The sequence below is a fragment of the Phoca vitulina genome, unplaced genomic scaffold, assembly GCF_004348235.1.
Source record: "Phoca vitulina isolate PV1807 unplaced genomic scaffold, GSC_HSeal_1.0 scaffold52, whole genome shotgun sequence".
Classification (NCBI taxonomy): domain Eukaryota; kingdom Metazoa; phylum Chordata; class Mammalia; order Carnivora; family Phocidae; genus Phoca; species Phoca vitulina.
The window spans coordinates 4,032,415-4,049,224 of record NW_022589755.1 but is presented as its reverse complement, the minus strand read 5'-3'; the positions used below and the strand labels follow the sequence as shown (position 1 = coordinate 4,049,224).

The 16,810-nt window shown below is 43.5% G+C and overlaps 1 protein-coding gene across 1 annotated transcript; it reads left to right on the top strand.

Moving 5' to 3' along the window:
- Window positions 1-11,025: 11,025 nt before the first annotated feature.
- Window positions 11,026-16,486, top strand: LOC116622449 (putative protein ZNF720). Its single transcript, XM_032388922.1, has 4 exons — window positions 11,026-11,185; window positions 11,901-11,996; window positions 13,633-13,668; window positions 16,398-16,486. The coding sequence occupies exons 1-4, from the start codon at window positions 11,026-11,028 to the stop codon at window positions 16,484-16,486; spliced, it is 381 nt and encodes a 126-aa protein (XP_032244813.1).
- The last annotated feature ends 324 nt before the right edge of the window (window positions 16,487-16,810 follow it).

Here is a 16,810-nt window from a genome sequence, read left to right as displayed (position 1 = left end):
ATTTATTTATTTGAGACAGAGAGAATGAGAGAGAGAGCACATGAGAGTGGGGAGGGTCAGAGGGAGAAGCGGGCTCCCTGCCGAGCAGGGAGCCCGATGCGGGACTCGATCCAGGGACTCCAGGATCATGACCTGAGCCGAAGGCAGTCACTCAACCAACTGAGCCACCCAGGCGCCCTCCATGCATCCTTTATTCATCCTTTATCAGTCTCCTGGTTCCCATGTGAGGTGCACCTCTTCCTTCTATTTTCCCACCACCTAGAAAGGAATAAATTTTTGTCATTGTTTGGTTAAACCTCACAGATAAATGAGGTAAGGGAGCGCCCCAGCACATGAATGCTTTCTGAATGCTTAGATTCTGTATTTTGAACAATGATAATACAGTGGATTTCAAATGCGTAACTTAGTCAATATGGGAGCTTAATATATTTAAATTAATAATCATAATGGTTTTTAAAGTGTTAACATGAATCTGTAATGAATGAGGTGTTATCCCACGACCAGTGTTAACCTATCTTACTTTCTTTAAGGTTGTAGGTAATTGATGGAATCTATCACATATTTGGTAATGGAACAGAATGATACACCTAGTAATGGCCTTAAGGTTTAAATAATGTGTGATTGTTTTTCCCCTAGTCTATCTAATGTATCATTTTTCTCCTCTTTGGGACTAGTAGGATATTATAATGGATATGTCACACATTATACAGAGGTATTGATGTATGTTTAGCTCACATACTCCATGATAGTGCTACTTGGCATGCATTATGGGAAGTCAGCAGTTTTGCAGGGGCCTTGAACTGACATCAGCTCTTCTCACCAGTGTGTTCTCTAGACAGCACTGCAGAGTCCCATGTAAATGTAACTTCTGATATGACATCTCCAATTGGCCCATATGAACAACCAACTCCCCTGTCTCCCATGACTTTCCCCTCGTGTGTCCTTTAGAGAATACTCCCGTAGAGCTTACCTAAACCTGTTTTAGTTCAAATGGCTCAATCTGGACGAAGTCCAGGGCCCCTAAAGCACTCCACATGGACCCTAATGAAAGTACGTGCCTCACATCATGAGTGAGGGTGTTGTTTTATGTTTCTATGAAGTAAACATACACATTTGAGAGTGCTAGGTGTGTAATAGATATCCCATAATTAGCAGAAACATATTCCAATAGGAGTGAAAATTTAGCCCCAGGTGAAGGATAGAAAATATACAAGATGAAGAACTGGCATGAATTCTGCATGGGGGGGCGCCTGGGTGGCTCAGTCGGTTGGGCGTCTGTCTTCGGCTCAGGTCATGATCCCAGGGTCCTGGGATCGAGCCCCACATCGGGCTCCCTGCTCCGCGGGAAGCCTGCTTCTCCCTCTCCTCCCCGCTCATCCTCTCTCTCACTATCTCTGTTGCCTTCTCTGTCTCTGTCTCTGTCTCTCTCAAATAAATAAATAAATAAAATCTTAAAAAAAAAAAAAAAAGAAAGGAAATGTGAAGAACTCTTTCCAGTGACTCCCTTTCGTCACTCCAAAGGCACAGACAGCTCTTGGTGGTGTCCTCTGATGAGTAAATGTGATAGAGATAAGGAATTGGCGACTGTGGTGGGTTTCTAAGGATTAGGGAAGTCCTATTTTATATTAATGATTTAATTGAATTACAGAGGACCAGATGCTGTTGGAATACAATGATTACTGTGATTGCCCAGGCCTAGATCAATGGCAGTGGTTAGAGGAGGGGTATTGGTTGAGGCAATCATTGTGGGCACAGCTTTAAAATGTCACATGGTTGGGGCGCCTGGGTGGCTCAGTCGTGTCCCGGGGTCCTGGGATTGAGCCCAACATCAGGCTCCACACTGAGCAGGGAGTCTGCTTAAGGATTCTCTCTCCCTCTGCCTTCCCTTGCTCATGCACTCACACGTGCGCTCCTTCCCCCACACCCCACTAAAATCTTTTTAAAAAAATTCTCCCTCTGGTGGCGCCTGGGTGGCTCAGTCATTAAGCGTCTGCCTTTGGCTCAGGTCATGATCCCAGGGTCCTGGGATCGAGCCCCACATCGGGCTCCTTGCTCTGCGGGAAGCCTGCTTCTCCCTCTCCCACTCCCCCTGCTTGTGTTCCCTCTCTCGCTGTGTCTCTCTCTGTCAAATAAATAAATAAAATATTTAAAAAAAACAAAAAAAAAAAAACAAAAGAACTTTCATATGGCTAAAGAGGACCTACAAGATATTGGAGGCCTTTGGCATTGTCAAGTTAAGGTTGTTTTCCCTCTGGTAAAGCATTAACATTAAGACAGTTGGGAACTACCTGGAGGAATGTCATACATGTCCCACCCAGGCATGAGGTGGGGGGAAGGAGGGAGGCTTGCAGGGTATCAGCTTGTACTTTGTCCTTAGCTAGCCTTCTGCTCCCTCATTCCATTCATCACCTGGAGCTTAACAGGACCAGTGCACTCCTTTTTTTTTTTTTTAATGTTTTATTTATTTATTCATGAGAGTCAGAGAGAGAGAGAGAGAGAGGCAGAGGCAGAGGGAGAAGCAGGCTCCCCGCCTAGCAGGGAGCCCGATGCGGGACTCAATCCCAGGACCCTGAGATTATGACCTGAGCCGAAGGCAGATGCTTAACCATCTGAGCCACCCAGGCACCCCAGGAGCAGTGCACTCCTTAATTCCCATCCCCTATTTTATTTTAAACCTTCCCCCGAACATCTTCCCAGTGGTAACCATCAGTTTGTTCTCTATTCATAAGAGTCTGTTTGTTGGGGCGCCTGGGTGGCTCAGTCAGTTAAGTGGCTGCCTTCAGCTCAGGTCATGATCCCAGGGTCCTGGGATCGAGCCCCATGTCAGGCTCTCTGCTCAGCAGGGAGCCTGCTTCTCCCTCTCCCTCTGCCTGCCGCTCCCCCTGCTTGTGCTCTCTCCCTCTCTATCTCTGTCAAATAGATAAATCAAACCTAAAAAAAGAAAAAAAAAAGAGTCTTTTTCTTGCGTTGTCTCTCTCCCTCTCTACATTGTTACTTCATGATTGATTAAATTCCTGGTGGAGAGGTGGACTGTGGTCTCCCCAAAGGGTCTTCTCATTGCTCTTCTGATTTTTCATTATACTAATATTCTAATGTGTTCTCTGTTTTGCTTTGTTCCTTACAATTGTTGAGATATACCAAGCAGTTTCTGACTCCTTTACCCAGCCACAGATGATACTTACTACTCAAAACAAATTCACCCCCAGTACCCCTCTGGACTCTGACGGTGGCCTTCTGTAGTAATTACATGTAGGACAGATAGTGACCAGTTTCAGTCCATAGGTAGGGACGTGTCTACGAACCCTGTCACTGTGAGGAAGTTACACAAGATGAGCTCTTCACCCTTCCACAGCCTTAAAGACCAAACCATAGCCTTAAAGACCGAAGGACCGATCTATACGGTGGAATATTACTCAGCTATAAAAAATAATGAAACCTTGCTGTTTACAATGACGTGGATGGAGCTACTGTATTATGCTAAGTGACATAAGTGACAGAAAGACAAATACCTGATGAGTTCACTCATATGTGGAATTTAAGAAATGAAACAGATAAACATAGGGGGAAAAAAAGCTAGGGAAACCACAAAACAGACTCTGAAGTAGAGAGAACAACTGAGGGTTGTTGGATAGTGAGTGGGTGGGAGGGGTGGATGAAATGAGTGATGGGTTAAGGAGGGCGCTTGTGATGAGCATCGGGTGTTGTATATAAGTGATGAATACTAAATTCCATGGCTGAACCTAATATGCTATGTGTTAACTAACTGGGATTTAAAGAAAACTTGAAACTACAAAAAAAAATAATAATTTAAGGACAGAAAACTGGTCATTGGTGAAATGATGAGAGATAGAAACAGAAAAATGCTCACTTAAAGCCCAGAAGTCTGAACTATAGTCTACATAGTTATGATAAAGATCCAATAAGTGCTTGTTGGGATATTCTTAAAGAGTCTCATAACTTCCTGTATATCTCAGCAACAGTTAATATCGAACTGGATGATAAGCACCCCATAGAAAATTTTCAAAAGTAGTTTTAGGAGTAGAAATTTGAGGGGCGCCTGGGTGGCTCAGTTGGTTGGGCGTCTGCCTTCGGCTCAGGTCATGATCCCAGGGTCCTGGGATGGAGCCCCGCATCGGGCTCCTTGCTCGGCGGGAAGCCTGCTTCTCCCTCTCCCTCTGCTGTTCCCCCTGCTTGTGTTCCCTCTCTCTCTCTCTCTCTGTCAAATAAATAAATAAAATCTTTAAAAAAAAAAAAAAGGAGTAGAAATTTGAGGAGGGGCGCCTGGGTTGCTCAGTTGGTTAAGCCCCTGACTCGTGATTTTGGTTCAGGTTATGATCTCAGGTCGTAGAATCGAGCCCTGTGGAGTGGAGCCTACCCCCTTGAAGACTGAACATATAACCACTGCTTCAAACATTAGAAGTGTAGCTCTTAGAATGCCTGGATGGCTCAGTCAGTTAACGGTCTGACTTTGGCTTGGATCATGATCTCCGGTTCCCGTGATAGAGCCCTGGGGTGGGCTTGTTGCTGGGGGGAGTCTTCTTGTTCATCTCCCTCTGCCTCTCCTCCCCACTCATGCTTGATCTCTCTCTCTCTCTCTCTCTCTCTCTCAATCACACACACACACACCCCCCACACACATATAAACAAAACCTTAAAAAACAAAAAAAGTGTAGCTCTCTGAGGATGAGTCCTGTCCACATGCTACTTCAATAAACTAAGTTGCACCATAAAACATGGCAAGAATTCTTTCTTACTGTTGTGTGAAGGATCCCACAATTTTGTTACCAAAAAACCCAAGCTGACCGAAATTCCTTTCAAAAACTAACGCACAAGGCATGAGTTTTGATCCGAAAGGAGTATCAGGTTTATTCAGGAGGCCAGCCACTTGGGAAGAAGAAGGACTCATACCCAAAAACCAACACCAAGGTTTCAGCCTGGCCCTGAGATTTTTAAGGAACTTGAGAGCAGTTCATCAGTAGGAGGAGAGCAGGCCAGTCTGAAACACTTCTTGATTGCCTGCAGACTCACTGGTGCCACCTACAGACGTCATGGAGGTGCTTGGAGGTTGGGCATGGGTGCTTCAGGGATAGGTGGTGCCAGAAGGCGTGATTACCAGTCCTTCTAGGAAACAATGCATGATGTATAAATGTACAAAGGATGGTTTCGTTCATCACTCACACAGGCTAAAGGCACACTCTGAAATTTAAGGACTACAAAGGTGGCCAGAGGGGCCCAGGCAGGGAGGGCTTCAATATGGCTTAAAAAAAAATGTCTTCTAGGTTGTTCTGGGGCTGCAATGGCATTATTTCCTTCTGTTGTGAGGATGATATAGACACCAAGAATCAATTAGATGGGGACCGGTATCGGGGAGAGAGCTGATACCAGAGATTAACTTTTTATATCATCAAGAGTTGCCTGCCTAGAGGGGCAAAGCATTGTTTGATGTAGATTTCCTCTTTCCATTCTCCTATGAATGTATGTCCCCTGTTTTCAAAATTGCAAATCCCTAAGCCATCTTTTTTTTTTTTTAAAGATTTTATTTATTTGACAGAGAGAGACACAGCGAGAGAAGGAACACAAGCAGGGGGAGTGGGAGAGGGAGAAGCAGGCGTCCCGCGGAGCAGAGAGCCTGATGTGGGGCTCGATCCCAGGACCCTGGGATCATGACCTGAGCCGAAGGCAGACGCTTAACGACTGAGCCACCCAGGTGCCCCTCCCTAAGCCATCTTAAGTCACAGTGGCATGGAAGCTTCAATCACCTGTCTTTGAGCCTGATGTCTTTCAGGTTCCCATAATTAAGAAATTATTTTAATTATTAGACAGCCCAAAGAATTGAGAATGGAGTGAGGAAAACATGTGTTCCTCTCCTAATATTCATTCTGTGGTATAAACTGACCTCCCTGCTTCAGACCCAAAATATAACAGGAACACAGAGTGGGGGATAAAGAGGAAGAGTATCCTTTTTTTTTTTAAGATTTTATTTATTGATTTGAGAGAGAGAGAGAGCGAGCACACAAGTGAGACAGAGGAGGGACAGACAAAGAGGGAGAAGCAGACTCCCCGCTGGGAAAGTAGCCCAATGCAGGATTCGATCCCAAGACCCCAGGAGCACAACCTGAGCCAAACGCGGATGCTTAACCCACTGAGCCACCCAGGCGCCCGGAACAGCAGCTTTATTGCTTTGCCAGCGAAGGAGGCTGCAGCAGGTCAGGGTCTTCAAAACTGCAAGCCCACCCAGAGGAAGGGGCTAGGGTTTTGTACGGAAATGCAGGATCTAGCCCGTGTCCACAGGAACTGTGTCTGTGCGGCCAGCCCTGTTCATCACGTAGTCAGGGTGGAAGAAGGTTCCTGAAACGAAGGGCTGAGAAGTGAGGAGAAGAGGTTTGTGGAGGAGAAGAGAAAGGTTACTTATTCTGAAATGACGTCTTGCTGAAGCATTAATCTACCCGCTTTTTTCTTTGTTAAACTTGATGCTTTTAAGTGGTTTTCATTTCAGTCACCAGGACAACTGTTTTAAGAACACTTCATATTTTACGGTGAGAAACCACTCAATGTTTTCTAGAATGGGTGACATAAAGAAAAAGGATAATACCAAATTTACCTGAGTGTTGAGAATGAGAATTCTAATATATCGCTGATGAGATGGTAAAGAATACAATCACTTTGGAAAACCTAAAATATGTCTCTTTGGCCTAAGCATTATTTTAGGCTGGTTATTTTAAGTAAAAGGCAGATAAAGGAAAAGCTCTGAAATCCTGTGTTTACTTTTTTTTTTAAAGATTTTATTTATTCATGTGACAGAGAGAGACACAGCGAGAGCAGGAACACAAGCAGGGGGAGTGGGAGAGGGAGAAGCAGGCTTCCCGCTGAGCAAGGAGCCCGATGTGGGGCTCCATCCCAGGACCCCGGGATCATGACCTGAGCCAAAGGCAGACACTTAACGACTGAGCCACCCAGGCGCCCCCTGTGTTTACTTTTGAAAGAGATATTTGCATTTATAAGGGAAAGCTCCATTTGTAAGGAGTTTCCCTTTGTGTAGCAGAAAGAGGGAGAATATGCTAATCTCCAGAAAGTCTGATCAGTGGAAAAGGCAAGGCTGTGCTTTGCATGGTCACCTCCCCAGTTACTTCCCAGTAGGATCACCTGTGGAGTTTCAAAAAAGGATCATCACTGGTGGCCTCCGCTCAGATTCTGTCCATTGCTTTGGGCGAAAACACCCGTGTTGTGTTCATTGAGGGCTCCAGGTGATTCTAAGTGAGGCCAGGGTGAAGCACGAGGGCTTCAGGTTATTTTATGAGAGTTGAGAGCAGGCTTGGGCTCAAGGAGAGGTTAACAGGGCCTCTGCCACATGAGTCAGGGAGGCTTAGGTTCATGCAGCACAAGGTTCCTAGGCTGTAGCTGAATTTGTGGGGGCTGTGGCAGGGGATTCTCCCTCCCCCCGCCCCCCCGAAAGCAGTTAAGGAAAAGTCAGGGATTGGTTTCCAAGTAGGAGCTCACAGTTTCTGAATAGCTCCTGACACAAAGGACTAGGAAGCTGGGCCTTTTCTGCATTTCAAAGTCTTGCCTGCAGGTTAGCGGTTTCAGGTGGAGAAGCTCTGTTGGTGCTTTTAAGGGGATTTTTCTCCTGATGCGGCTGTGATTTCTCCACAAACATCTTGTGAGAAAGAAAACCAGAGGTCGAGGTGAAAGAAGAAATGACCAGTTCTCAGGTAAGCCTGGTGTCCCAGGAGAAACTGTCATGTTTTTCTCCGTAGATTCCTTGCATTTAGAAATTTCAAATGTTATGGGGTGGCTGGGTATGGACACTGGGGAGGGTATGTGCTATGGTGAGCGCTGTGAATTGTGTAAAACTGATGAATCACAGACCTGTACCCCTGAAACAAATAATACATTATGTGTTAATAAAAAAAGAAAGAAATTGCAAATGTTGATTCCTTTAGTTTGATGTTTCTCCCTTATGTTTTCACCTACTTTTAAGATCTTTTCAGAAGTGATACTCAAGGTCAGGTCTTCAGAATACTCTATATCCCAGAGCCTTCTCCCTGTGTCTCCAACCTGGCTTCCAATAGGGCATCAACAGTTGTCACTTTGGATTAAAGTCCTGCAAGTATTGGAAAATATTTCCGTGGTGGCAGATCCAGAGGGGAAGGCGTTGAGTCCAAGATTCCTGTTGTTGATGAGGTCTGGTGCTGGGATATTAGGGAGGGAAAACATTTCTCATCTAGGTCCCGTCTGGATGCTTGATCAGCTCTATGTAGCCCAGGAGTAAGAAAATGCACCAATATACCCTCCCAGATGGGTACGAGGTCCAGAATAACTTGGAAAGTTCTATTCTAAAAAAGGGGGTGGGAGACTCTTGGTCTTTAGAATGTGAAAAAGATATTCTATTCAAATACACTAGGGGTTCCCCCAGCTGTCTCAGTCGGCTAAGGTTGGACTGTTGATTGCAGCTCAGGTCGGGATCTCAGGATCCTAGAACGGTATCCCGCTTCTGGTACTGTGCTCAGAGGGGAGTCAGCTTGAGATTTCTTTCTCCCTCTCCTTCTGCCTCTCCCCATCTCCTCCAAAATAGAAAAAAGTCCTGGGCCCCAGGGTGGCTCGATCGCTTAAGAGTCTGCCTTCTGCCTTCAGCTCAGGTCATGATCCCAGGGTTCTGTGATCCAGCCCCACACCGGCTCCCTGATGGGTGGGGAGCCAGCTTCTCTCTCTGCCTCCTTGTTCTCTCTCTCTTTCACATAAAAAATACATCTTTTTTTTTTTTAAATTTTATTTCTTTGTCAGAAAAAGAGTGAGAGCGAGCACAAGCAGGGGGACGTGCAGGCAGAGGGAGAACAGGCTTCCTGCTGAGCAAGGATTCCCCATGCGGGATGTGATCCCAGGACCTTGGGGTCATGGCCTGAGCCAAAGGCTGATGCCCAACTGACTGAGCCATCCAGGCGTTCCAATAAATACAATCTTTAAAAAGAATAAAATATAAATCTTTATTTCATTTTTTTATTTTAATTTTTAAACTAGCTATTACAGCACATGGACTCTGTGGTGTCTCAGTCAGTCAGATGGGAGCCCCAAACGTGGGTCAGTGATTGGGTGGAAGCCAGTCAAGCGGGCACTGAAAAGAATTCCCCTGAGGCCGAACAAAGGATATAGAAGTTTATTGAACACACTGCAAAAGAGCCCCAGGCAGGAGAGCAGAGGATAGGCTGCAAGGAGCAGTGGGTAGGGGGTTTTCTTAAAGGGGGAAGGTGAGGAGTTATGGCGACATATGGAACTGTCCCTTTTTTGGTCTATGTCCCTGGTTGTCAGAAGCCCATTGGTTAGTTAGGGCCTATGGCTGTTGTGAGGTGGGTCCCCGTTGGGCCTGTCCGGACCGAGCCAAGGGGTCGCTGTGGGCCCTTTCTCCATCCCTTTGCTCAAGCCTGCTTGCCTAAAAGCAGCCTGTAGAGAAACTGTAGGTGATTGGATTGTGTGTGTGTGTATATATATATATCCACTGTATTTTCAATTAGATTTATATATTTTTTTTTTTTCTTTAAAGATTTTATTTATTTATTTGACAGAGAGAGAGATAGCGAGAGCAGGAACACAAGCAGGGGGAGTGGGAGAGGGAGAAGCAGGCTTCCTGCCGAGCAGGGAGCCCGATGTGGGACTCGATCCCAGGACTCTGGGATCATGACCTGAGCCGAAGGCAGACGCTTAACGACTGAGCCACCCAGGCGCCCTAGATTTATATTCTGAATTACTGTTTTCAGACCACAAGAAAATACCAGTGATGGTGTGTCCTTGATGTGCCTTAGGGACTGATACCAATTTCTTTCTGTGCAGCTGCTGTTAACTTCTTTTATTGGCTTGGTGGTCACTGCCAGATCCCTCCCCTGTAATGGTCATATTTTCTCTCTTGTCATTTGTAAGGAACATAATATACTGAGAAATATGCAGAAACTATCACATTTCAGATGTAAACTTCTTTCTTCTGTTTTTCTCGCTAGAAAACATTTTCATATTAGAGAGAGAGAGCGAGAGAGCACATGGGTGAGGAAAGGAGGAAGAGGGAGAAGCAGATTCCACACTGAGTGGGGCGCCGAACTCAGGGCTCAATCCCGGGAGCCTGGGATCATGACCTGAGCTGAAGAGAGACCCTAAGCCAACTGAGCCATCCAGGTGCCCCATGCTTGTAGTTTCTGATGAGGAGAACAAAGTCAAAAGAAGTGTGAACGAAATTAAATTTCCTTCAGCTTCCAATCCATTGATAAATACCTGAGATAGGCAGAGTATGACATTTCTCAGAGATTCACAACTGCCTCAATGTTAATGGTTTGTTGGAAGCAAAAAACAGCCTTAGCTGGACAATAGCCAGACCTCCAGGATCCTGTCATTCCTCTTTAACATAGGAAAATCCCTTTGGAAATGTCCTCTATCTTTACCACCAAATAGATGGTGGCCATCATCCTTCAAGCATATGGCCCACTGAAAAATACCTGAAGGGTCTCCTGACTAAAGTGTTACTAGACCGTAAGTGACCTCCTCATAACACCAGCTAGGCCCTCATGGTCCTGGAAACTTGCTTCCAAATTCCTGAGAGCCTTGTGCTATCCCTCACCCCCTCCGCACTTGAAAGCATATAATCAGTCACCGCTCACAACTTCAGTTCAGCTCTTTCTACCCATGGGTCCTCTCCCCGAACTTGAAGACTACATTTTTTGCACCACAGCTGCCTCAACAGTTCTTTCTTCATCATTCACTCCTGAACCCCAACATTTCCATCAGAAACATCTCAAGAATTCTTTCTTCACCATTGGCTCCGCTCCCACATCCCAACAGTTTGCACTGACAAGGAGGGCGCTCACCTCTGCGTAGTTGATAGAGTTGACTTCTGGGAGCGAAACTTTCCAGCCAGTCAGCCCTCCATCCCATAGGTTTTTCTTTTACTCCGCACTCAAGTCACAGAGAAGGAAAGGTCAGGTGTGGTTCTAGGTGGTGACACTAACTCCAGCTCTTTCATCTTAGGGACCATCGTGAACCCTGCCAATGGCCACTGGGTCACTGTGGTATTTATTGCAGGGACTGCTGACATTCAGGGATGTGGCCATAGAATTCTCTCAGGAGGAGTGGGGATGCCTGAACCACACTCAGCGGGAATTGTACAGGGATGTGATGTTAGAGAACTACGGACACCTCCTCTTCCTGGGTGAGGATGACTCCTTCCAGATTTCCCAGACCACACTCAGGGTTTTGTTCCTTCCTTTGAAGACTGTCTATTAGAACATTCCTCTTTGAATGACTAGAATTCAGATCGAGGCAGAAAGGGAAATAAGTAGGGGTTTTTAGATGTAGTGAAACACCTTCATGGTGTTTCCTTTTCAGCCTTAGCTTCCCCTCCCTCAAAGTAACATCATCACTTCTGTAGATGAGTGGCAATTCTAAACACTTAGTGGCATAGAATGATACTGCTCACATATTAAACTGACATTTCCAGTTCTTATGTCTACTACTTGGAAGTGGAGATTAGGATGTGAACGTTGGAAATGCCTCCTGTGTGTGTGTGTGTCTTTTTTTTTTTTTTTTAAGATTTTACTTATTTATTTGACAGAGACAGAGATAGCAAGAGCAGCAACACAAGCAGAGGGAGTGGGAGAGGGAGAAGCAGGCTTCCCATGGAGCAAGGAGCCCGATGTGGGACTCGATCCCAGGACCCTGGGATCATGACCTGAGCCGAAGGCAGACGCTTAACGACTGAGCCACTCAGGCGCCCCTCCTGTGTGCTCTAAAGGGACTGTTGGGCAACAGCTTTTGGGAAACCATTTTCTAGAATTCTACAATGTCCTCTCTTCTGTACCGAACACAATCCTGATGGAAAGTTAGAATCTACAGCAATACTCATTTTCCTTTTTCCTCATAAGCAGGTCTCATTCTGTCAAAGCCAGACCTGGTGATGTTTTTGGAGCAAGAGAAGCAGCTCTGGGATGTGAAGAGAAAGGAGACAGTAGCCTTTCATCCAGGTAGGTGGGAATGAATGAGGCAGATGACAGGGGAGGTCCAAATCTGGAGGAGGAAGGTAGGTGTGGTTCGAGTAGCTCTCCTTGAATGAAAATCAGTTGGAGACGCCCAGTTTTATTTCTCTCTCTCACAAAGAGACATCTGCTAGCCAACATTCTCATGCTCTTACATTCTCTAAGGATTCTCCTTCAGCTCCAGTGATGGTCCATCACATCCACAGGGAGGGCCAGGGGACTCTCCTGGGAGTGGGAGGGCCTCCATAATCTGAGAGCTTCTCCATAGCTGTGAGGGCCTTGGGAAAATCATCCTATATCTGAGGAACTCTATGCTAAGCCCTTGGTAAATTCTATTTTTCCTCATGGGAAAAGTAGGTCAGGGTAGTTGTATGCACATTGGGGTTTGGTGGAGAAATTCCGGGAACACTTGAGACAGATTTCTAATGTTTTCTGGTCTATGCTTTCCAATGTTACGGAGGCTTTAATCTTAATCTTGTAAAATTGAGACTCAGTAACTTCATCGGATAACAAAGCACCTCCCTAAAATGAGAAAATGTGCTCTTTTATTTACCTTCAAAAGTTCATTCTTTTTCATATTAACTAATATAGAAGTTTCCACTCTAGGAGTTCCATTCCTCAATGATGAAATAATGTAATGTCTCTATTTGTTTCCTAGAATTCCTACATAAATAATGCTATTGTGGAACTAGCACATTTAGAACTCAGAACTTGTAGCCTTTAATAAAGTTTCAATGATTACCTTATTTTTTAATAATCGCACCATTTTATAATTCTGTCTTATATGAAGTTCTTGTGACTTTGTTGTGTGTGTTTTCACTTTCTACTTAGTTGATATGAGATTTTAAAAGATTTATTTGTGCGAGACAGAGAAAGAAAGAGAGAGAATGAGCAAGGGAAAGGCAAAAGGAGAGGGAGAAGCAGACTCCCTACTGAGCAGGGAGCCCAATGAGGGGCTCGATCCCAGAACCCTGAGATCCTGACCTAAGCCGAAGGCAGACGCTTAACTGACTGAGCCACCCAGGTGCCCCAAACCCCCATATTTCAAAAGTCGTTTTGTTCAGTAATGTAATTTTGCTTCATGGGAATTTAAAGATTAGGTTTTTCTTCTGCTTTCCTCAGAATGTATCAGAATTTAATCCCAAATATTAATTTCAGATACAGTGTCTTGTCAGCATATTTTACAACTTTCATGATGTTTGTTTATTTAGAAATGAAGATGTTGTTTGTGTCCTCTGTCTTGAAGAGTGGATTATAGCCTTACATTCTGTGTAGGAGGAGGAATATATTAATAATGAAATACATTTCTTTCAACCTTTTTAAGTGTTCATAAAATTTTCATTTACGGCTTTTAATGATTGATTTTAATGAACATTTACAATTTTATGGTCAATGAAGACATGCCAATCAAATGCTTATTTTTCATGATATGAACACAGTTTAAATTATAGTTATATAGACGTTTTTCTTTTATGTAATACATCAATTTTTTATTTAGAATTTCTTGGGTTAAATTTTATCTTATTCTGGTGCAGTAATTCCATAATAATGTGCTCTTTTGTCTGGGACTTTTGACAACATTAATTAGGCATGGATTGGGTTTTACCTGTGTATTTTGTTTTAGGAGGAGAATTCTCAACGCAGAACATTTCAAGACCATGTGAGTATAACTCAAAAAAGAATGAGCTTTCTGCTTTTTGCCATAAAATTGTGTGTATTTGTCTTGTATTTGTATATCACACATACATATTCTGTTTATGACTCCTACTATTTGTCTCCTTGGTCTGTGGTCAGTGAATGTTTACTACGTCTAGGTGAGCTGTCACAAACAGAATTAATTTCATCATGTATTTGTTGGTGAATTTTTATTCTCTTTGCATGAGAGGAAGACTTTTTTGAATTCAAAGTAATTTTGAAACATTTTATATCTCTGTATCAGGTTTTGGTATGACATTTTATCCTTAATTGTGGTGTTATGCCCACGATAGGCCTTGGTACCTTTCTCATTAATTTTTGTGTCTTCTCTGAGTATTTTCATTGTGGTTACCTTAGCGATCCCTTAACACAACTTAGAGGTAAAACAAACCATTTAAAACTCATATTGTCAGTTGCATACAAAACTCTTCTTCCTATGTCCACCCCTGCACCCACTTTGTTACCGATATCACAATTCTTTTATGTTGTGTACTTTACTTCCTACACTGAGATTTTTATACCTTTTTTAAAACAAAATTCCGTAGCAGAAATAAACATGAATGGTATCGAATTACAACACTACAGGTTTATATAAGTGTCTATCTTTAGCAGAGAGCTTTATGTTCTCATGTGGTTTCAGTTACTGTGTAGAATCCTTTTATTTCATCTAGAGAGTGTTCCCTTAACGTTTCTGGTAGGACAGGTCTACTGGTAAACTTAGAGGGGATTTTACTTGGGAAAGTCTTCATTTCTACATTCATGGAAAACAGTTTTGCCAGGTGAAGTATTCTTGGTGGCTCTTTTTTGATCTTTCAGTACCTGAGTACATTGTGCTATGCCCCTCTTCATATTGGGTCTGCTGAGAATCCCACTCCTAATTTCCTAGGAGCTCTCTTGTACAAGATGAGTTGCATTTGTCATGCTGCTTCAAAAGTCTCTCTTCACCTGTATTTGCTAGGTTAATTACAACGTGTCACTGGGTTCATGTCTTGACATTTATCCTACTTAGAATTTACTGAGCTTGAATTTGTCTCTTTTTTCCACATAGGTCACTCTCCTCTCCTTATGAGGTCCCCTTAATGTGCATACTGGACCACTTGTCGGTGTCCCATGAGTCCCTTGGACTCCATCCTTTTCACATATTTCTTGGCTCCTCTCAGTAGAGAATTTAGAAAAGGTGTCTTTAAGAGGTCTGATTCTTTGTTCTGCTTCATCAAGTCTGTTGCTGATCCCTGTGTATTTTTAAATTCAGTAGTTGTACTCTTCAGCTCCCAGTTTCTTGTGCATGGATGTTACACTTTCTGTCTCATTGGGTTTACATTTTGGTCATGCATAGTTTTCCTGATAACATGTAGTTACCTATCTGTTTTCTCTTCTTCCTCCCTGAACATCTTTATGATGGTAATTTGAATTCTTTGTCAGAGAAAAAAAAAATATATATATATATATATATATATATATATATATTTGGTGATGGGTATTAAAGAGGGCACATATTGAATGGAGCACTGGGTGTTATACGCAAACTATGAATCATGGAACACTACATCAAAAACTAATGATGTAATGTATGCTGAAAAACATAATAAAATTTAAAAAAAATTTTATATAAAATAAAAATAAATATATATATTTATATATAAATAAATATATATATATACAAAAAATATATATATATATTTGGCAATGTATGGCTCTTTATTAACTTAGGGCAGTTTTGGAGATTGATTTTGGTTCTCTGATTGGAACATATTTTCCTATTTCTTCGTATGCCTTCTGGTCTTTGGGTGGTATTTGGGGGCCTGTGGGCCCAGGATTATGGACTTGGATTCTTGACGAGTACACAAATAATAGCAATTCTGGGTTCTGTCACACATGTTCTAGGCATTTGTCATGTCTGCATTTGTGTAATTTCCCAGTTTAAGAAAGAGGAGTGACTACTTTAGAACGCATGATACCTTCCTCTCTCTCTGCCTTCAGCTCTGTAGTCTCTTCATTGTTTGAGCAAGTGCTCACGTTCTGTCTGAGCAGCAAGCACACTGCATCCAGAGGGTGCTCTCATTCCGTCCGTTTTCCGTGTCAGGCAGGTGAAAAGAAGCGAGATCATTGAACCTACAGGTCACTCATTTGTTTCTCTCCTGAGGAGAGGTAGGAGTTTTCTCCGTGTTGCTGTGGAGTGTCAGAGAGGGTGAACAGGGTTGTGGGCAAGTGTCACAAACTTTCTTTGTCTCTTCGATGTCTCTTGTTCATTTGTACTTGCCTGTGGATCCTGTGTTCTCCTAACTGGCTTCTGGAGCCATCTAAAAGGCAATTTGGTCCATTATTGTCTCCATGGGGGTGCAAAGTCCTGGGGGTTCTTATTTCTCCATTCTGTTGCTGTCCTAGGATGGCTATAAATTTGGTATGTGCGTGAGTATAGTAAGTGGGATGTCTTATTTTACATCTTTTAGTTGTTGTTGTTGTTGTTTTTTAAGATTTTATTTATTTGACAGAGAGAGACAGACAGAGTGGGAACAAAGCCGGGGGAGTGGGAGAGGGAGAAGCAGGCTTCCCGCGGAGCAGGGAGCCCAATGTGGGGCTCAAACCCAGGAACTTAGTACCATGACCTGAGCTGAAGGCAGATGCTTAATGACTGAGCCACCCAGGCACCCTACATCTTTTAGTTGTGTGTTGCGTCTTGCAATCATACCCTAGGTGTGTTGGCAAAGACAGGCAAAGAAGATTCTTGGCATAGAGTGATATGGGAAGAGGTGGAAGCAGTGGCCCTGAGTATTTATACTTAATGAATGACTGGGAAGGTGATGGGGGTAGTGAAGGGCAGGAAGGATGTTATGATGGGCATAACCCAATACGGACAATTACCCATAATGAAATCTATTTTTTTTTAACATTTTTATTTATTTATTTTTTCAATTTTATTATGTTTTTCAGCATATATTACATCATTAGTTTTTGATGTAGTGTTCCATGATTCATAGTTTGCGTATAACACCCAGTGCTCCATTCAATATGTGCCCTCTTTAATACCCATCACCAGGCTAACCCATCCCCCCACCCACCTCCCCTCTAAAACCCTCAGTTTGTTTCTCAGAGTCCATAGTCTCTCA

Excerpts from the sequence above, each read along its gene's own strand:
- LOC116622449 (XM_032388922.1), top strand. The coding sequence starts at position 11,026 with ATGGCCACTGGGTCACTGTGGTATTTATTGCAGGGACTGCTGACATTC. Across the intron at positions 11,186-11,900 it reads CGGACACCTCCTCTTCCTGG|GTCTCATTCTGTCAAAGCCA; the intron begins GTGAGGATGACT and ends CCTCATAAGCAG. Across the intron at positions 13,669-16,397 it reads GCAGAACATTTCAAGACCAT|GTGTGTTGGCAAAGACAGGC; the intron begins GTGAGTATAACT and ends ATCATACCCTAG.